At 41.7% G+C, this 18,406-nt stretch overlaps 1 protein-coding gene across 1 annotated transcript in view; it reads left to right on the forward strand.

Moving 5' to 3' along the window:
• Positions 1-15,985, forward strand: part of LOC125239943 (heat shock 70 kDa protein cognate 5) — a 36,058-nt gene extending 20,073 nt beyond the window's left edge. Inside the window, 5 exon segments of the mRNA XM_048147725.1 lie at positions 2,602-2,811; positions 5,926-6,113; positions 9,870-10,010; positions 14,587-14,673; positions 15,874-15,985. Of these exon segments, the coding sequence (XP_048003682.1) occupies positions 2,602-2,811; positions 5,926-6,113; positions 9,870-10,010; positions 14,587-14,670 (623 nt within the window). The 3' untranslated portion in view covers positions 14,671-14,673; positions 15,874-15,985.
• Positions 15,986-18,406: the final 2,421 nt, after the last annotated feature.

An 18,406-nucleotide genomic window follows, 5' to 3' on the forward strand; every position in this document is an offset into this window, starting at 1 on the left:
GACGATATACATACATACTTAAATAGATAAATACATAACTATGGAAACGGATTATATCACGTATACTGAATTTACAATTCACCCCGACGTTTCGAACACTTTACAGCGTCCGTGGTCAACGGGTGACACCCATAATTAATTGTAAATTCATTACTTATAGGCGATATAATCCATTTTATTTCATAAATATCCTTCAAATTAAGGAAATTTATTTGAACTATCGAGTTATTAGTTTTTATCTAAAAAGTTAGTAGAATTAACGTCGCATGAGAAGACAAAGGTAATAATGACTTGTGGGCGGCACAATAACCAATACCCGTGGTGATTTTTTTTTACTGATAATAATGACACTCAAACCTCACACCCGGCATCCCTTTGACATGGACAAACCTTTTGTTTGAAAAGTTCTAGATGTAGCCGCGCTGTTTTACAAATACCTAGTTAAGAATGGTATTTTTTTTTGTTATTTTGGAGTGAACTACTTTGAAGTGAATATGTATCCATAGTCCTGGTTCTTAACTTGAGCTAGTCGGATAGGGTGTGACAAAAAGCATGAGACTTGACATGTATATAGATAACTTGCAAACACTTAACAGAAAAAAATAAAAGTACGCAGACGCCGAGGTGTCAATGTTTCCCCTCTTTTCCCTCATTTTTATATCACTATTTTCAGTTTTTTTATATTGTCATGAAAACCGTGAAAGCTATAATCACAATATTTAGGAAAAATATATTCTCCATAAAATTCCCTTCAATACTGTCTGTTAAGGTATAGCTTTAACTCATCATTTTAAAATTATGCTTAAGTCCCCCGCATAATATTTGTGTTTAACTACTAGTGGGATGAGTATTGGTAGCACTACCGTCTGTTAGTAATATACTTTAAATGGAAATATTGTAGAGAATTTCATGGTACTTCTCCTAAACATCTTTCTGGTAAGTACCTACTCGTAATATTTACATACCAAAACCTTTAATACCTACCTTTAATAGTTTTCGTGAAAATTTAAAAAGCTAAAAATGGGAGATAATAGTGGGGGAAGAGATTGACTCCTCAGCGTGTTTCTACTTCTATTTATCCTTATGAACGTCAAAGCTATGTGCATACCAACTTTCATGCTTTCTAATATATATAATTAATAATGCCGAAAATGGAAAACATGGAAAAAATCGAGTAGTTAAAATTTGTCCCCCAGTCACAATTGCTCCGCTGTCCCTTTCTCATTTTAGTTATTAAGGTTTTATCATTTTTGGTTCTCATATTCGCTTGAACCAAGAACGCGAACGATCATCAAGCATCACCATAGGTCGAGAACGGATCGGACCCGCGGGTTTTTAGAGTCCGTCGATCCGGACGCACGGACTACACGGGTACCCGGACCTTAATTACACGGTCCCTAATTACCCGTTCCAAACGGGCCAGAAATCCGGATTCGTGTAACACGGGAACGGATACCCGGCAACGGGTACACGAAACACGGACGCGACCGGGAGCCCTAATTTAAACCCCATTGCACCACAACAGGGGAGAAGGTATTTCACTTCCGCCTCGTTAGATTTTAAAAACGTTGTATTTATCGTGATCAGCGACCCGATAAACCATAAAAACGATACCCATATTGATTTTTTGACTTTATCACCCCCTTTTCACCCTTTTAGGGGTTACATTTTCAAAAAACCTGAAACACGTATTCAGTCATATGTCTTAAGGAATCTTCCTGTGAAGTTTCGAATAAAATAGTCAAACTAATCTTGTTTCCCCATACAAACTTTGAACCCCCATTTGACCCCCTTAGGAGGTGAATTTTGAAAAATCCTTTCTTAGTGCTCCTCTACACTATATAAGGAACCTACGTGCCAAATTTGAAATCTCTAGGACCAGCGGTTTCGGCTGTGCGTTGATATGTCAGTCAGTCAGTCAGCTTCTTCTTTTATATATTTAGATGTATATAGGGGTTGGTCTGTGTACCCTGTTGTCGCTTGGCATTGAGACCCTCGGAGGAGTGTTCACCGAGCTTATCACTAGGAATACCACCATCCTGACTAAAAAGATTCAAGTTTTCTCCACTGGTGAGGTTCTGGATACGTGTATAGTATAGTGTGATATTGATATCACAGACTTCCAATGTTGTGATATTATGATAGTAGAAAATATTTGATATAAATAAATAAAAATTAAAGACATGTTGAAAATTACGGCTGAATTTATATGCTTCGATATCTCGCATAGTGTAAACTCCTTTTGGACTTTATGCCATTTTTTTTTTTCAAAGTTGTCTACCCCACTTTCGTTTGGATTTGTAATTTTTTATGTGGTTTTCACTCAGAATCGTGAGCTCTTTCAATCCTAAAAGGAGAAAAAAAGGGTCCCAAGGTTTTTTCCATTCCGTTACCATTTTTTCATACATTTTGTATGGCGGTAACGGAATGGAAGGTTTGAAAAATGTATGGAAATCTTGGGACATTTTTTTTCTCCTATCAGGATCTCGATTCTGAGTATGAAGCGCGAAAAAAAACCCACGTTACAAAAAAAGTGGGGTGGACAACTTTGAAAAAAATGGCCCATATAATAAAATTCTAACACAATATTCCCTTTTCCAGCGGCCGACGGTCAAACCCAAGTGGAGATCAAGGTACACCAGGGCGAGCGCGAGATGGCGGCCGACAACAAGCTGCTCGGGCAGTTCTCGCTCGTCGGCATCCCGCCCGCGCCCAGGGGCGTGCCCCAGGTCGAGGTCACCTTCGACATCGACGCCAACGGCATCGTGCACGTCTCCGCCAGGGACAAGGGCACCGGCAAGGAGCAACAGAGTATGTACTGGCTTATCTATTTGTTGTAGTCCTAAGCGACAACCCACACTCAGGCGACGCATGTCTTAAGACGCGGAACGGACGTCAGCTCCACGCCGCCCGAATGTAATATAAAAAACGAAGGAAGGACGAAAACGGGCCTCCAGGCGACGCGTCGCTTGGTGCCTGTGTGTGGATAGTCCCCTAAGGCATCCCCAGAGGTGCAAAGGGCCTTCACCAGCTCGCGCCACACCTTCCTATCTCAGCCGCTCGTAGCTCATTTTCGAAGGATCGCTTCCATGAGTGAACCAGGCGCCCAGAGCCACGGCTTGCATTTTGCAGACAAAAGCAATGCTTGCGTTATTTCTTTCTTACAACAACAACAACTTACATACAATACAGTTCTGTCGCGTGTAGCTTAGTTTTTTTTATATTCAAAAGTATTGAAAACGACCAAGGACTGACTCTGCTCTGCACGTCCGGCCCATTTCTCGAAGCTACAAGTTACAATTTACAAGCAGTAGTCAATGGGCCCGTTTCTCGAAAGATACAAGCCTTGTATTACAAGTGCGCGAACTGTCAAATCGTATGGGTTGTCATGGAAACACACTTGTAATACAAGGCTTGTACCTCTCGAGAAATGGGCCCAATGTCTAATATGACAAGTTGGAAATAGACTTTCGCTTGTAACTTGTAACTTTCAGTTTTGAGAAATGGGCCCAAAAAGTAATTGTGGTGAATAGGCATAGCCAACGTGACAATGACAAGCGTTTACGTTGTGTCACAGACCAACCCCTATAGACATCTATTACAAGACGACTCGCGGTCGCCAGCCTTCCTAGTATTTGCACTGATATAAGCGCGGGCGCTCGCCGTGCCCGATCAGTATCGACCAAGTAACAGACCCGAAAGCAGCGCGTGTTTTTCGCACAAAAAAATTGGAAAAGGGTATTTTGATGCCTTAAAGATGTCCACCTGTAGTGTGAAATGGTGTGGAAAGGTAACAAGAAGCTCAAATTTAAAAACAGACGGCATTACATTCCACAAATAAGTCATATTTATAATTTATTCAGAGCCGGCATAGGTCAACTTACATTGGCCACTTACGCGTCAGTAGAGGGACAGTCATACTTCTGTCCCTTTTCATCTGGCGCGACTGCCCGCCGTCCTTGAAACGGCCAATCACAGCGCGCTTAACACATTCCCCGCCCGCTCCTCGCACCCCAAACACTGGTGACTCGTATCGCGAACCAAATATACAAGACTGCCACTCTATAGGAGGTTCTCTGTGCGTTGTGTAGAGAACAAAACGCAACTGACTCATCGTATAGGGGGTAATGTGGTCTTGCATGCAGCCAAAGCAAAGAAAAACATTGAGACAAAACCGAGGGGTTACTGGTGAAACCCGATAAATTGAGATAATTTGTCCTTGAAATAACAACATCATACACATAGTTCGAATTTCAAAAACCAGTTTGTTCAACTTATCCGGTTTCACCAGTAAACCCTCGAATCTCTCCATATTTTTAATCATATACCGAAACAGTTGCACTGAGCAAACCAATGTCTGTCTCATCTGGCAGTCTAGGTTGTCAAAGACTGGTGCTAGAGTAACTTGGGATATATTCACCGGTTGAGCTTGTGTTCTTCTGGATTATTCTCCCCAATACAAACATTAAATTTCAATTATTTAGGTCCAAACAAAAAAGTCGCGAGGCAATTTCCTCGTAATTCTTAAGATTGCGTTTTCACTTAGTGTTCTGAACAGTTCTGAGCGAGCATTCGTTCTTTCGTGCACCTATAAAAGTATAGAAGAAAAGTGATTTCATCTGCGCCCTGGAAGGCGATTTTTGAATCTAATACGGCATTATGTCACTAAAATACCGGTTCAAAACGGTGACTTGCTTATTATTTTCAGTGACAATTTTCTGAATTTGGCTTTAAAGTGCGATTATTTTTACACTTCGGCCGGTTCAACATATCTCATGTGTATTACTCGACTTTCCAAATTTTTTTTTAAATCTGTAACATAACCACAGAACTATATTTAGATAGAAGAAACAAGTTCATCTATTTGTATAGGGGCCGAGCGTGTCAAATTTTGTACTGAAGTTGTTTCTTGCCTGTAATTTTAAATATGTCTCAGGCTCTTGATTGTTCATAATTTTTGTGTTGTTGCAATTGAATATCACGTAACGAGGCATTTTTTATGTTTTGATTGACTTCAACTTACAAAAATTGACGCCCGAAAGCTGCAAGCTGCGATTAAAGACGGACAACTCAGTGGATTTCACTGAGTTCATTTGACACGCTAAGTAGATACGTTTGCTTGATCTATGGTATATATGACATCTGTGATTTGGGGCCGTCCATAAATTACGTCATTCTAAATTAGGGGGGGGTTTGGTCTGCGGATGACGGTAAATGATTGATGGGGGGGTGTTTCGAAATTGACGTCATTCTTATTTATAGTTTATTTTTCACGTACAAAAAGATTATTTCTAAAAAGAAATTTCTTCCAGCACACCTAGTAAGTGAGACTGCAAATGTGAGAGGCGGCTAAGGCGCATACAATACTAAAATAACTCATAATAAACATACATAAGTAATGCAACATAGATGTACACAAATACAGTAATAACTACAGATAAAATACTCTAACAATAATATTACATATAATACTAGCTGCCCGCCCCGGCTTCGCCCGTGGTACTTAAATGTATTATACATATAAACCTTCTTTAAGAATCAGTCTATCTATTTAAAAAAACCGCATCGAAATCCGTTGCGTAGTTTTAAAGATCTAAGCATACATAGGGACAGACAGCGAAAGCGACTTTGTTTTATACTATGTATTTATATTATATTATAAGTAGTTATATTATATCAATAATTATTGCCAAAGTAAAAATAATCAAAGATGATTCTATAACCAAGTGTTTTAATCATATAATACCCTATTTTTCTCAAATCTGCAATGTTTTATTTAGTCAAACTGGTAATGACGTCAATTTTGGGAGAAGGGGGGGGTCATTAAGATATGACGATAGGATGATTATAGGGGGGGTCTAAAATCTGAAAAAATCGATGACGTAATTTATGGACAGCCCCTTTTAACATTAATTTTCCCACCAGTCGTGATCCAGTCATCGGGCGGTCTCTCCAAGGACGAGATCGAGAACATGGTGAAGGCCGCCGAGCAGTTCGCGGCCGCGGACAAGGGCCGCCGCGAGCGCGTGGAGGCCGCCAACCAGGCCGAGGGCGTGCTCCACGACACCGAGACCAAGATGGACGAGTACAAGAGCCAGCTGCCTCAGGACGAGGTGAGTGCTGCAGCAGTAACTCAGCGGGCTGTCTGTACGAGGACGAGCGCGTGGAGGCCGCCAACCAGGCCGAGGGCGTGCTCCACGACACCGAGACCAAGATGGACGAGTACAAGAGCCAGCTGCCCCAGGACGAGGTGAGTGCTGCAGCAGTAACTCAGCGGGCTGTCTGTACGAGGACGAGCGCGTGGAGGCCGCCAACCAGGCCGAGGGCGTGCTCCACGACACCGAGACCAAGATGGACGAGTACAAGAGCCAGCTGCCCCAGGACGAGGTGAGTGCTGCAGCAGTAACTCAGCGGGCTGTCTGTACGAGGACGAGCGCGTGGAGGCCGCCAACCAGGCCGAGGGCGTGCTCCACGACACCGAGACCAAGATGGACGAGTACAAGAGCCAGCTGCCCCAGGACGAGGTGAGTGCTGCAGCAGTAACTCAGCGGGCTGTCTGTACGAGGACGAGCGCGTGGAGGCCGCCAACCAGGCCGAGGGCGTGCTCCACGACACCGAGACCAAGATGGACGAGTACAAGAGCCAGCTGCCCCAGGACGAGGTGAGTGCTGCAGCAGTAACTCAGCGGGCTGTCTGTACGAGGACGAGCGCGTGGAGGCCGCCAACCAGGCCGAGGGCGTGCTCCACGACACCGAGACCAAGATGGACGAGTACAAGAGCCAGCTGCCCCAGGACGAGGTGAGTGCTGCAGCAGTAACTCAGCGGGCTGTCTGTACGAGGACGAGCGCGTGGAGGCCGCCAACCAGGCCGAGGGCGTGCTCCACGACACCGAGACCAAGATGGACGAGTACAAGAGCCAGCTGCCCCAGGACGAGGTGAGTGCTGCAGCAGTAACTCAGCGGGCTGTCTGTACGAGGACGAGCGCGTGGAGGCCGCCAACCAGGCCGAGGGCGTGCTCCACGACACCGAGACCAAGATGGACGAGTACAAGAGCCAGCTGCCCCAGGACGAGGTGAGTGCTGCAGCAGTAACTCAGCGGGCTGTCTGTACGAGGACGAGCGCGTGGAGGCCGCCAACCAGGCCGAGGGCGTGCTCCACGACACCGAGACCAAGATGGACGAGTACAAGAGCCAGCTGCCCCAGGACGAGGTGAGTGCTGCAGCAGTAACTCAGCGGGCTGTCTGTACGAGGACGAGCGCGTGGAGGCCGCCAACCAGGCCGAGGGCGTGCTCCACGACACCGAGACCAAGATGGACGAGTACAAGAGCCAGCTGCCCCAGGACGAGGTGAGTGCTGCAGCAGTAACTCAGCGGGCTGTCTGTACGAGGACGAGCGCGTGGAGGCCGCCAACCAGGCCGAGGGCGTGCTCCACGACACCGAGACCAAGATGGACGAGTACAAGAGCCAGCTGCCCCAGGACGAGGTGAGTGCTGCAGCAGTAACTCAGCGGGCTGTCTGTACGAGGACGAGCGCGTGGAGGCCGCCAACCAGGCCGAGGGCGTGCTCCACGACACCGAGACCAAGATGGACGAGTACAAGAGCCAGCTGCCCCAGGACGAGGTGAGTGCTGCAGCAGTAACTCAGCGGGCTGTCTGTACGAGGACGAGCGCGTGGAGGCCGCCAACCAGGCCGAGGGCGTGCTCCACGACACCGAGACCAAGATGGACGAGTACAAGAGCCAGCTGCCCCAGGACGAGGTGAGTGCTGCAGCAGTAACTCAGCGGGCTGTCTGTACGAGGACGAGCGCGTGGAGGCCGCCAACCAGGCCGAGGGCGTGCTCCACGACACCGAGACCAAGATGGACGAGTACAAGAGCCAGCTGCCCCAGGACGAGGTGAGTGCTGCAGCAGTAACTCAGCGGGCTGTCTGTACGAGGACGAGCGCGTGGAGGCCGCCAACCAGGCCGAGGGCGTGCTCCACGACACCGAGACCAAGATGGACGAGTACAAGAGCCAGCTGCCCCAGGACGAGGTGAGTGCTGCAGCAGTAACTCAGCGGGCTGTCTGTACGAGGACGAGCGCGTGGAGGCCGCCAACCAGGCCGAGGGCGTGCTCCACGACACCGAGACCAAGATGGACGAGTACAAGAGCCAGCTGCCCCAGGACGAGGTGAGTGCTGCAGCAGTAACTCAGCGGGCTGTCTGTACGAGGACGAGCGCGTGGAGGCCGCCAACCAGGCCGAGGGCGTGCTCCACGACACCGAGACCAAGATGGACGAGTACAAGAGCCAGCTGCCCCAGGACGAGGTGAGTGCTGCAGCAGTAACTCAGCGGGCTGTCTGTACGAGGACGAGCGCGTGGAGGCCGCCAACCAGGCCGAGGGCGTGCTCCACGACACCGAGACCAAGATGGACGAGTACAAGAGCCAGCTGCCCCAGGACGAGGTGAGTGCTGCAGCAGTAACTCAGCGGGCTGTCTGTACGAGGACGAGCGCGTGGAGGCCGCCAACCAGGCCGAGGGCGTGCTCCACGACACCGAGACCAAGATGGACGAGTACAAGAGCCAGCTGCCTCAGGACGAAGTGAGTGTTATGAAATAACGTAAACACTTCACCCTTTTGATTATCATAAATAGGGTTGCACCAAAAACGGTTTTTTTTCTGGCTTTGAAAAAAAACCGTGAAAAAAAAAGTTTTTTTTTCTGGAGTATGTTTTTTTCTAAAGTACGAAATCTCAAAGCAATTATCTTTTATACGGTTTTTTAGACTTAATGTTAACTATTAAACGAATTTAATGAAATAATTTTAATTTCTGGTCTTAAAATGTATGTCAACTCAAAAACGTAACGATCAAAGTTAACATTTTATTGCAAAATGCATGTAGGATAACACATTATTGCGTATCAGCATCCTTTATTTAACATGAACGACAAATGCACACGTCTAAGCCGTCTGTACGCATTCGTACTGGCGGTAAAGCTGTGTGCTAGAACATGTGGAGTATACAATAAACTCACTATGCTTGTGCATTGTGGGGAAACCAACACCTACAAATGTCAACTATATTTAATGATGTCTATGGAATTTGTATTTATCATTTTCATAAAATTGTGCACAAGTTCCGTTGCCGACGACACAAAGTACAATAGACGGAACGTTGTGACGAAGGGACCTGTTGTCGATGGCGCTTACGGCGTTATGAACGATGTTCGTATACAAATGCGACGCCGCGGGACGTAAGCGCCACCGACAATAAGGTCCCTTTACCCATATAACGTCACATTTAGTCCCTTATTTGTTTAAAGTCCACACAGCACAAGAAAACAAGAAAATTGTCGCTATACGCATTTCCAATAAAAAAATATGACCATAGACATCAGCATTTGACAAAATGCTGAGGGGAGACCTTTTCAGTGACGTTAATATCAATACCTATTATTGTGCATCATAGACATAAGGAATTTTGTTAACGTCCTGAATAAAATTATTTTCTTTCTTCTTTCTTTCTTTCTTTTGCCTCGAAAGTTGCATATCTTTACGAGCAATTTTCTCTCTAACACTTTACAGCATTCGTGGTCAACGGGTGACTTGTAAATTCATTATACGCGATTTATTTCATGAGTAACTGTCGCGGTAACCGAAGACAATGTCGTCGCTACTTTTAAAAAAACTTGTATCTTCGTCTGTCAATGAAAAGAAAATTGTAGTAAGTATGTATGGAATGCATATAGACTTACTGCGTTTTAAATTTGAGGAGCAGCGTGAGATACGAGATTTTTTCAAAGTAGATACGATATTCTGCTGGAAAACATTAACAAAATGTCAGTAACCATCGAAATGTTCTCAATATGAATGATGTGTCTATAATTCCAGTGCGACAAGCTCCGTGAAGAGATCGCCAAGCTGCGTGAGCTCCTAGCCAACAAGGACAGCGCAGACCCTGAAGCTATCCGCACCGCCACCGGAACCCTGCAGCAAGCCAGTCTGAAACTCTTCGAGCAGGCCTACAAGAAGGTATGTGTCCGCTATTCACTCCAGTGTATCCATACTACACCAGTACAATGTGATGAGGAGACAAGCTGTGTGAGCTAGCCAACAAGGACAGCGCTGACCCTGAAGCTATCCGCACCGCCACCGGAACCCTGCAGCAAGCCAGTCTGAAACTCTTCGAGCAGGCCTACAAGAAGGTACATCAATCATATCCTCGAAGCATTATGTGAACTTTTTTCGAAAATAGGTAAATTTGATGTTTTTCCTACTCATTATCACGAGCCCTTGCGATCCTACTAGGTAAAAAAATGTGACAGACAGACAGACAGAGCGTCGTCATAAGCAGTGATCGGTTTTTTGGATTCACCCTCGCGGGATATCAAGTAGAAAAGTTAATATTGATACGACGAAATTATCTCTAAGGAACTTTTTACTCTTACATGGCAACCAGTTGAGACAAAAACTTCTATTCTTTTCCTAATCTCTACACTCTATTAAGCAAAATATATTACGACCATTCCATGACCGTTGTGTGACTTGTGTGGCGGGACCAGGACTTCGTGTCCAGTCTCCTCGTCGTCGCGTCCAACGTCGGCAAGGCCACGCCCGGTGTCCGTGACGCGAACAATCTCCCAGCTGCAACGTCAAACTTACAACTTGCCAATTTCGTTTATTCGAAAAAAAAGATTTATTTTCAAAATCTCCTGATATATGAGTCTATTTAGTAGATATTAGAAATGTAACTTAGTCCACACTGCACATATTCTTTTTTATTTGCAATAAGCACCAATCCGTAACTTTCGATTTAGTCTCTGTAATCTTTTCACTTTCACTATATGATACTCATATATTTGATATATTAGTCCCATAACACCAATCCGTAAGTTCTATTTATTCTCTTGAAACTTTTCACTGTCACTATAAATATATAATAGTCCTTTTCATTCACTTAGAGTTCCAAATATTTATTTACGAAAGTTCACGGTCAGTAATACTGGCTGGCGCAGCGCGCCGCCAGTGCAGCTCGAGGCCGCACTGGCAGGATCGCCATGTGATGTGGAGCGTAAATGATAACTACTTCGTATGGAGTATACGTTTAATGTGTCTTAAATAACAAGTACATGCCAATATATACTAAGCTATGCACATGTGTGGGTAAGGTGTGGTACACACACTACAAGAACCTCCACAAAGTATTACCTTACATCTATCATGATATTTATACAAACCGAACATTAAATTTAAATTGTTTTTCTAAATTTTATTGTAAGAATATCAAAGCTAAAGAGTTCACATTTTTAAATTGTTGGAAAGATTTATAGTGGTTATGAAATCGCATGTTAGTAAGGCCTATTACGTTATGTACTATTTTTAGTTTAAGTTTATAATGTTACTGTTGTTGCGTTATATTTTTGGTTGAGCAATAAAACCATTTGGCATTGTGGACATTGTACATATATTTTTGCCTTTTCTAACAACATAAAGCCCGGATTCCCGGGGCATATCCATACTAACATAATGATTGAGGTCGTTCACCCCATGTCGAATCCAAAAAACCGATCACTGGTCATAAGGGTTCCTTTTGTACCTTTTTGGTACGGAACCCTAAAATGCGTCCCAAATTTAATCTTTCCACTTCTTTACCATTACCATACAGCTACAGTACAAATTGGAAAACATTTTTGCACCATTTTTGCACTAGATCGAAAGGGTTCGTGATTCTGAGTAGGAAAAACATAAAATTTACCTACCTTGGAAAAAATATTTTTGGTGATTGTTCCTGCGAAAATGCCCTAATCTAATACTAGAGACGTCCTGTCTCCTGTGTCCTGTCCTTCGGTATCCCAGTTATCATTGAGAATACAGTTGTAGTTGTGCGTGATAACACCACTCGCTGGTCGTTCATGTACAGGCAACCAATTGGAACCCTAGGCCACTCTACAACCATGTCACAATGACAAACAGTAAGAGATTTCTTACAATCTGATTTACGTGACTATGACATAGTTCTACAGTGACCTAGCGTTCCAATTGGTTGGCTGTACACATACACCAATAATGCGCGTGTATTGCGCAATAGCCCAACAGCCGGCATAGCCGAATGACAATCGTTGACGCCAGACGCCAGTCGAAACGCATTCTGGCTCTGTCGCGCCAATACGGAAGAACGATAGAGACAACTAGCTGCGATATCGACAGTCTATTGAATAATGTAAGTTGTGCACACATTTGAGCCGTCGCGTCGTCTCGAGCGCGCGGCGGTCAAGCAGCTGTGCTAGATTGACGGAGGCAAATTATCAGCCAGCCACGCTGCCATAGTTTACTGGACGATTCGTGCTTCCTACACTTATAATTAGAGAGCGGATTTCTGGTAGCGATTTAAATATTAATATGGATATGACTGGCATAATTTATTATTTTTCTACACAAAAAAATTAATCGGAACATAAAAGTAAAACCCTTTTCTGAGTGCTTTTGTGAATTTTGGGCAAAAATTATGATGAAAACAAATTAAAAAATGTTTGTTATTTTTTTAAATAGTTTATTTATTTAAGTTCTTCTTCTTTAACATTCATTGCACAGTAAAAACTTCTATTACGACTCAAAGAATAGAAAAATGAAAATAGTTCGCTTTCTGTATACAAACTCCTTTATTTAGACTAAAATACTTTTCTTTAAATGTAGTTTGTTGCAAAAATTACATTAATAATAGTGCAGCGGTTTGTGGTGCGATGTAATAATAATAGATTATTACCATAGCCCAGTATTTAGTCCATCACTTTCATCAAAATAGACCAGTTCATTTTAGATTCCATTAACTCTCAAATAGTCCTTACACCCTGGCGGGTGTTGCCTCTGCGTGTGTCCCATGATACGGGCAAGGGCAACATCCGCTCGGTGTACCCCTTACATTTCATTAAAGTGTCGAAAGGGCCTCTACGCGTTGGCTTCGGCCCCGCGCACGCCTCCCAAAGGTCCGGAACACCATTGTTCCGTGATGGGAAAGACATAGATTATTAGACCTTATTATAAACCACGTCACATGTACTTAAAAAAATGCACTAGTCATATCCATATTAATATTTAAATCGCTACATGAAATCCGCTCTCTACTTATAATATACTGTCAAAGAATTTTAATGCTTTAAAATCAGTAAGATCCTTCCTATCTGAAATTGTGATAAAATATTCTCATTGCTCTTGAAATTTAAGGGCCCTTTAGGAATGAAATGCCACATGAACATAACATTACAGTTAGATCATGTGAACTAGTGATGAGATAATTTGCAGTGACAAAATTTGGAAAGGTTGTCTTTAATAAGAAGAGATCCCATTACCATCCCATCCCATTTAGAGGATAATTTCGCCTTTAATTTTAATTAATTTTATAAATAATAATATTATAAATGGGAAAGTGTGTGTGTCTGTTTGTTTGTCTGTCTTTCACGGCAAAATGGAGCGACAAATCTACGTGACGTGACGTGACGTTTTTAAATGGAGATAGTTGAAGGGATGGAGCGTGACACAGGCTACTTTTTGTCTCTTTCTAATGCGAGCGAAGCGAAATCATGTGAACTAGTGATGAGATAATTTGCAGTGACAAAATTTGGAAAGGTTGTCTTTAATAAGAAGAGATCCCATTACCATCCCATCCCATTTAGAGGATAATTTCGCCTTTAATTTTAATTAATTTTATAAATAATAATATTATAAATGGGAAAGTGTGTGTGTCTGTTTGTTTGTCTGTCTTTCACGGCAAAATGGAGCGACAAATCTACGTGACGTGACGTGACGTTTTTAAATGGAGATAGTTGAAGGGATGGAGCGTGACACAGGCTACTTTTTGTCTCCTTCTAACGCGAGCGAAGCCGCGGGCAAAAGCTAGTGAACTTATACATATATCAGGTAGCTTAGATGGACTATGTTTTAACCCCCGACGCAAAAACGACGGGGTGTTAAGTTTGACGTGTCTGTTTGTCTGTCTGTGTGTGTGTCTGTCTGTGGCATCGTAGCTCCCGAACGGATGAACCGATTTAGTTTTTTTTTTGTTTGAAAGCTGTATTGATCGGGAGTATTCTTAGCCATGTTTCTTGAAAATCGGTCCACTATATGTCGCGGTCGGAGTTTTTTCAAAATTTTAGTTTTGTGGTTAGGTTATAATCTATAGTCTACTGTCATCATCATAAACTTAAGAGTTAATCTCTTGTCGGTGGAGTATTTTCCAGCTTTTTCTATCCTGTGTCAGCTCTTTGACACTTTGATACGACACGGCCCCTACTTTTTCTTTTATTTGGTCCATGTAGCTGCGTCTGGGCTTTGCTCGACCTCTCTTACGTCCAATCCGTCCCTCCAGAATAGTAATAAAAAAGTGGTCGTGTCGCATCAAATGTCCGATCATTTTTCCGCGTCTATTTTCAATCGTTTTCAGGATGGTCTACTGTGATACCATAATATTGTGTACACATATTTTGGCACAATTATATTTGTGGCTTTCCTTCGTATAATTCTAATTAACAAATTTAGTAAAGCGATAGACAAAGAAAGGAATCAATTATTTTTACATTTACTTGATAGGAAAATTGTAAAACATTGTTTACAGATGGCGGCAGAGCGTGAAGGGCAACAGCCCGCGGGAGAGAGCCAGCAGCAGCAGGAGGAGAAACAGGAAGAGAAGAAGAACTAAACAGTTAGTTTACTTTACACTCTGCCACTTATATCCGTTGAGACACAGACCATCGACAAAATGGTATACGCGTTAGGTCGACGCGTTCGTTCTTCGTCACGTTTCTCAATTCACGGTGTTTGCAGTCAAAGGAAATAGTAAATCTGATGTACTTAGGATATGTTTATGAAACTCAACGATAGAGGTGAAAAACAATTATATACCGTAGTGCAAGTTGTTCGCTAGATGCCACTGTTACCCCCGCATACTGGGTAACGACTTGTCGTAAAATGTATAAGTATTTTTTTATGTCCAAATTTTTCGCTAGAAGTCGCTGTACTACATACAAACTTGCGAACGAAATTCTATGGTTAATTATATTGTAACTGAACTGAACAGCGAACATGCCGAAAGTAGATTATGACGTGTATATAACGGTTAAGATAAAGATGAACAACGAAAATGACCGCAGTTGAGAAAGACTATCGACGACCGTGACGAATAAAGAATGGCTGACGAAAGGAATCGCATATATTTAGGAACGTGACGAAAAACGAACGGGATGACTTAAAGTATATCGACAAAATATAAAAACTCTAGATAACGTCTATAGATACAAGTGCGAGACGGAAGAAATTTGAACGAGTGTCGATAAAAAGGGAAAAGGGAGCCTTTTAATCGACATAGGTTGCGAATTACCTGTTCGCACGTGTATTTCACTTACAATATAAATTGAACTGTATACTACCACCTGTCTCAGAAGACATACCACCAAAATTTTAATGGCAGAGGTGTTATGTATAAATAAATATAACATAAGCTCATTATAGTTATTTGTGGCATTCTCATATAAAAGTTTCCACTTTTCTAGTTGATAAGTTCCTTACGTTCAATGATACTGGAACCTTTTATGTGAGTCAGTCACATTTTATTCATTAACTATATAAGAAGTTACAGCAAATTAATTTCTGTTCACCCGTCATTAGAAACAAATTTTGTTAGGTTTATAATTACAATGTTATATTTTCAATCGAACTGTAGTATGAAATATTTAATACTCTCTTTAGAAAAACTTAAATTAAAACCATATTATTTATATGTATTTATTTATAAATATGTATGTATGACATCTACTTAGTATTCAACTACGCATAATAAAATCCCTCGCTTAGTTTTAAACTAGGTATTTTTTTAAAGTATTTATAATCAATATTTTGCTTACAGACTTGTGTCGCCAGTACAAGTCGAATGCGGCCTTCGGGCGCTTTTGTTGAAGAGTTATGGAGCATATTGGAATCCGCCTCCTGTATTCGTTATAATAAAATATGTCCAAATATTGTCTAGTTTTTCTTTGGAGAGTATTTCAGATTCGAAAATGCATAATTTGTGAGCCATGATTGTAGTGAAAATCATGTAGATACTCCACTTCTAGATTTTCAAAAATTGGGACCAGAAATTAGTGAAAGTTGTTAACAAAAATTAACTCGATGTCAGTTTTGTGACGACAGTTAAGCATGAAGTTTCAATTAAAATATCGCTTTTGTGTTAATTACGTAAACTATAAGTAATAATCTGCATTTATAACATGAAAAATGTTGGTTTTTAGGCATATTTTATTTTTAATTAGTCACAAAAGTGACAGAATTCATTTTTGTTAACAATATCACTAATTATGGGTCTCAATTTCTGAAAATACCCATACATATAGGCGTATTTTTGTGGTACTGGAGTACAAGGTTATGTTTAACGAGTGTCAATTTTACATGAAAAAATTAACCTTAATTTTTTCCTACCAGTGGCGTATTTTCAATAACCTGCTATGGCTTGATTTCATGCATTTTTCTTCACTGTAGTGAGAAATTGTTATTTAGTGCGAGGACTGGTATTTCCTAGTGTTGCGAATGTAATATATTTTTTAATTGTATGTATGTATGGTTTTTAGTTTTTCTACATATGTCTCGTCAGGTGGGATTTTCGTTTAGCATTTCTGATGACTGATGTTTAATTCTTTGTTTTTATAGCATGAAATATTAATACTGGCTATGGAAGTATCTATACATATCTTATGGAATGTGTATGTACTATAGCCATAATGGTTGGTAAAGCAAACATTGTAGTAAAGTTGAATATTGCTAACGAGAGTAAGTTAACCGCAACGGCTTGCCAGAGCGATTTAGAGACTCAAGTTTGCAATATTCTTACACCCCGAGTCACACTTGCAATATAAAAAGACAAAAAAAAAAACATAACACCCTAGGAGAATGATTTTTCTATAAGTCGCGCCCAACCTCCGTGCAATATTTTAGTGTGCAAGTGTGATGAAAAATCAAACCTTTTTTATCACACAGGTGGCGTTTGCTATACTTACCAGTTTTTAAAATACGGTCACAACAAAAACCAGTGATTTCTATGTTATGTTAAATAAATTAGATTTGAAATATCACCGCAGTCATTGGAGATGCGAAACGTAACTTGATGGCATTTATTTTTTTGTTTTATTACGGAAGCCGAGAGATATGTCGAAAAACTGTATTTTTGTTGTTTTTTTTTCTACATTCACAAAAAGGCATGTGGTTCTATACATATATTTCACCCTATTAGTTATAGCTTTAAAAAGAAATATATGTATTGAAAATACTTGCCATGATATGTATTTGTATACCACAATTATTTGGAATTGTTTGTATGGAAAGTAAGAGCGGCGGTGTCGCAAAATAGTATGTATGTGCGTTGAATTAGAATAGTGAAATATATTATTTCGAAAAAATATTTTCTTTCATTTATCTTTCCCGTCCATTCTAAAACTATTAAAAATCATTTTCCATCATATTATTAAAAAAAACTGCGTGGAGTTCCTCCGTGCAGAAGAAGTGAAACTTCCTATAATAACCTCAAATTTTAGTCAAGGGACCAGGGGCCCGTTTCTCGAAAGGTACAAGCCTTGTATTACAAGTGCGCGAACTGTGAAATCGTATGGGTTGTCATGGAAACACTTGTAATACAAGGCTTGTACCTTTCGAGAAACGGGCCCCTGTTGGGGCGTTGGCGACTAATAGGTATGGCAAGAACAGCAAGGGCCTATTTCTCGAAAGTTATTAGTCTAATAATATTAGAGAGAGAAATGGGTCTATTGGTTCTATTTTATTATCACGTCCAAAGATCACGTCTTTAGATAAAAAAAAACTCTTATACTTAAATTTAAAAAAAAAGAGCCTGAGCTATGCGGAGCCGATGCGCGGTCGGCGAAATTAACGACCATACTTTGAGCAATTCCCGTTTAGTTTGTACATTTGGATCACGTCTCCGATTTGGATAAAAATTGGTAGGCTGATAGAGTCCGTGATGCTGAGCAAGATCCACTAGGTTTCCCAAAATGTCCTATGTAGTTTGTATGAAACCTTCCTTTTTTGTTACCAGATTTCTATACATTTGCGGTAACAAAAAAGGAAAGTTTCATACAATCAACCTAGGACATTTTGGGAAACCTAGTGGATCTTGCTCAGCATCATGGACTCTATCAGCCTACCAATTTTTATCCAAATCGGAGACGTGATCCAAATGTACAAACTAAATGGGATTTGCTGCTTTACGTTTACTAAAGAACGGAATTCAATAAATTCGATATCACCATATGAAATTGTTCACGGCCGCTTGCCGCTTGCAATATGTGATTTGCATATTATTCAAGAATGATCCTATTAGTCCTATTACAAAAAAATCACAGTTTTAACTTATCCGCTGTTTTGACTCGGTAAAT

This window comes from Leguminivora glycinivorella, chromosome 26 (genome assembly GCF_023078275.1).
Source record: "Leguminivora glycinivorella isolate SPB_JAAS2020 chromosome 26, LegGlyc_1.1, whole genome shotgun sequence".
Lineage (NCBI taxonomy): Eukaryota > Metazoa > Arthropoda > Insecta > Lepidoptera > Tortricidae > Leguminivora > Leguminivora glycinivorella.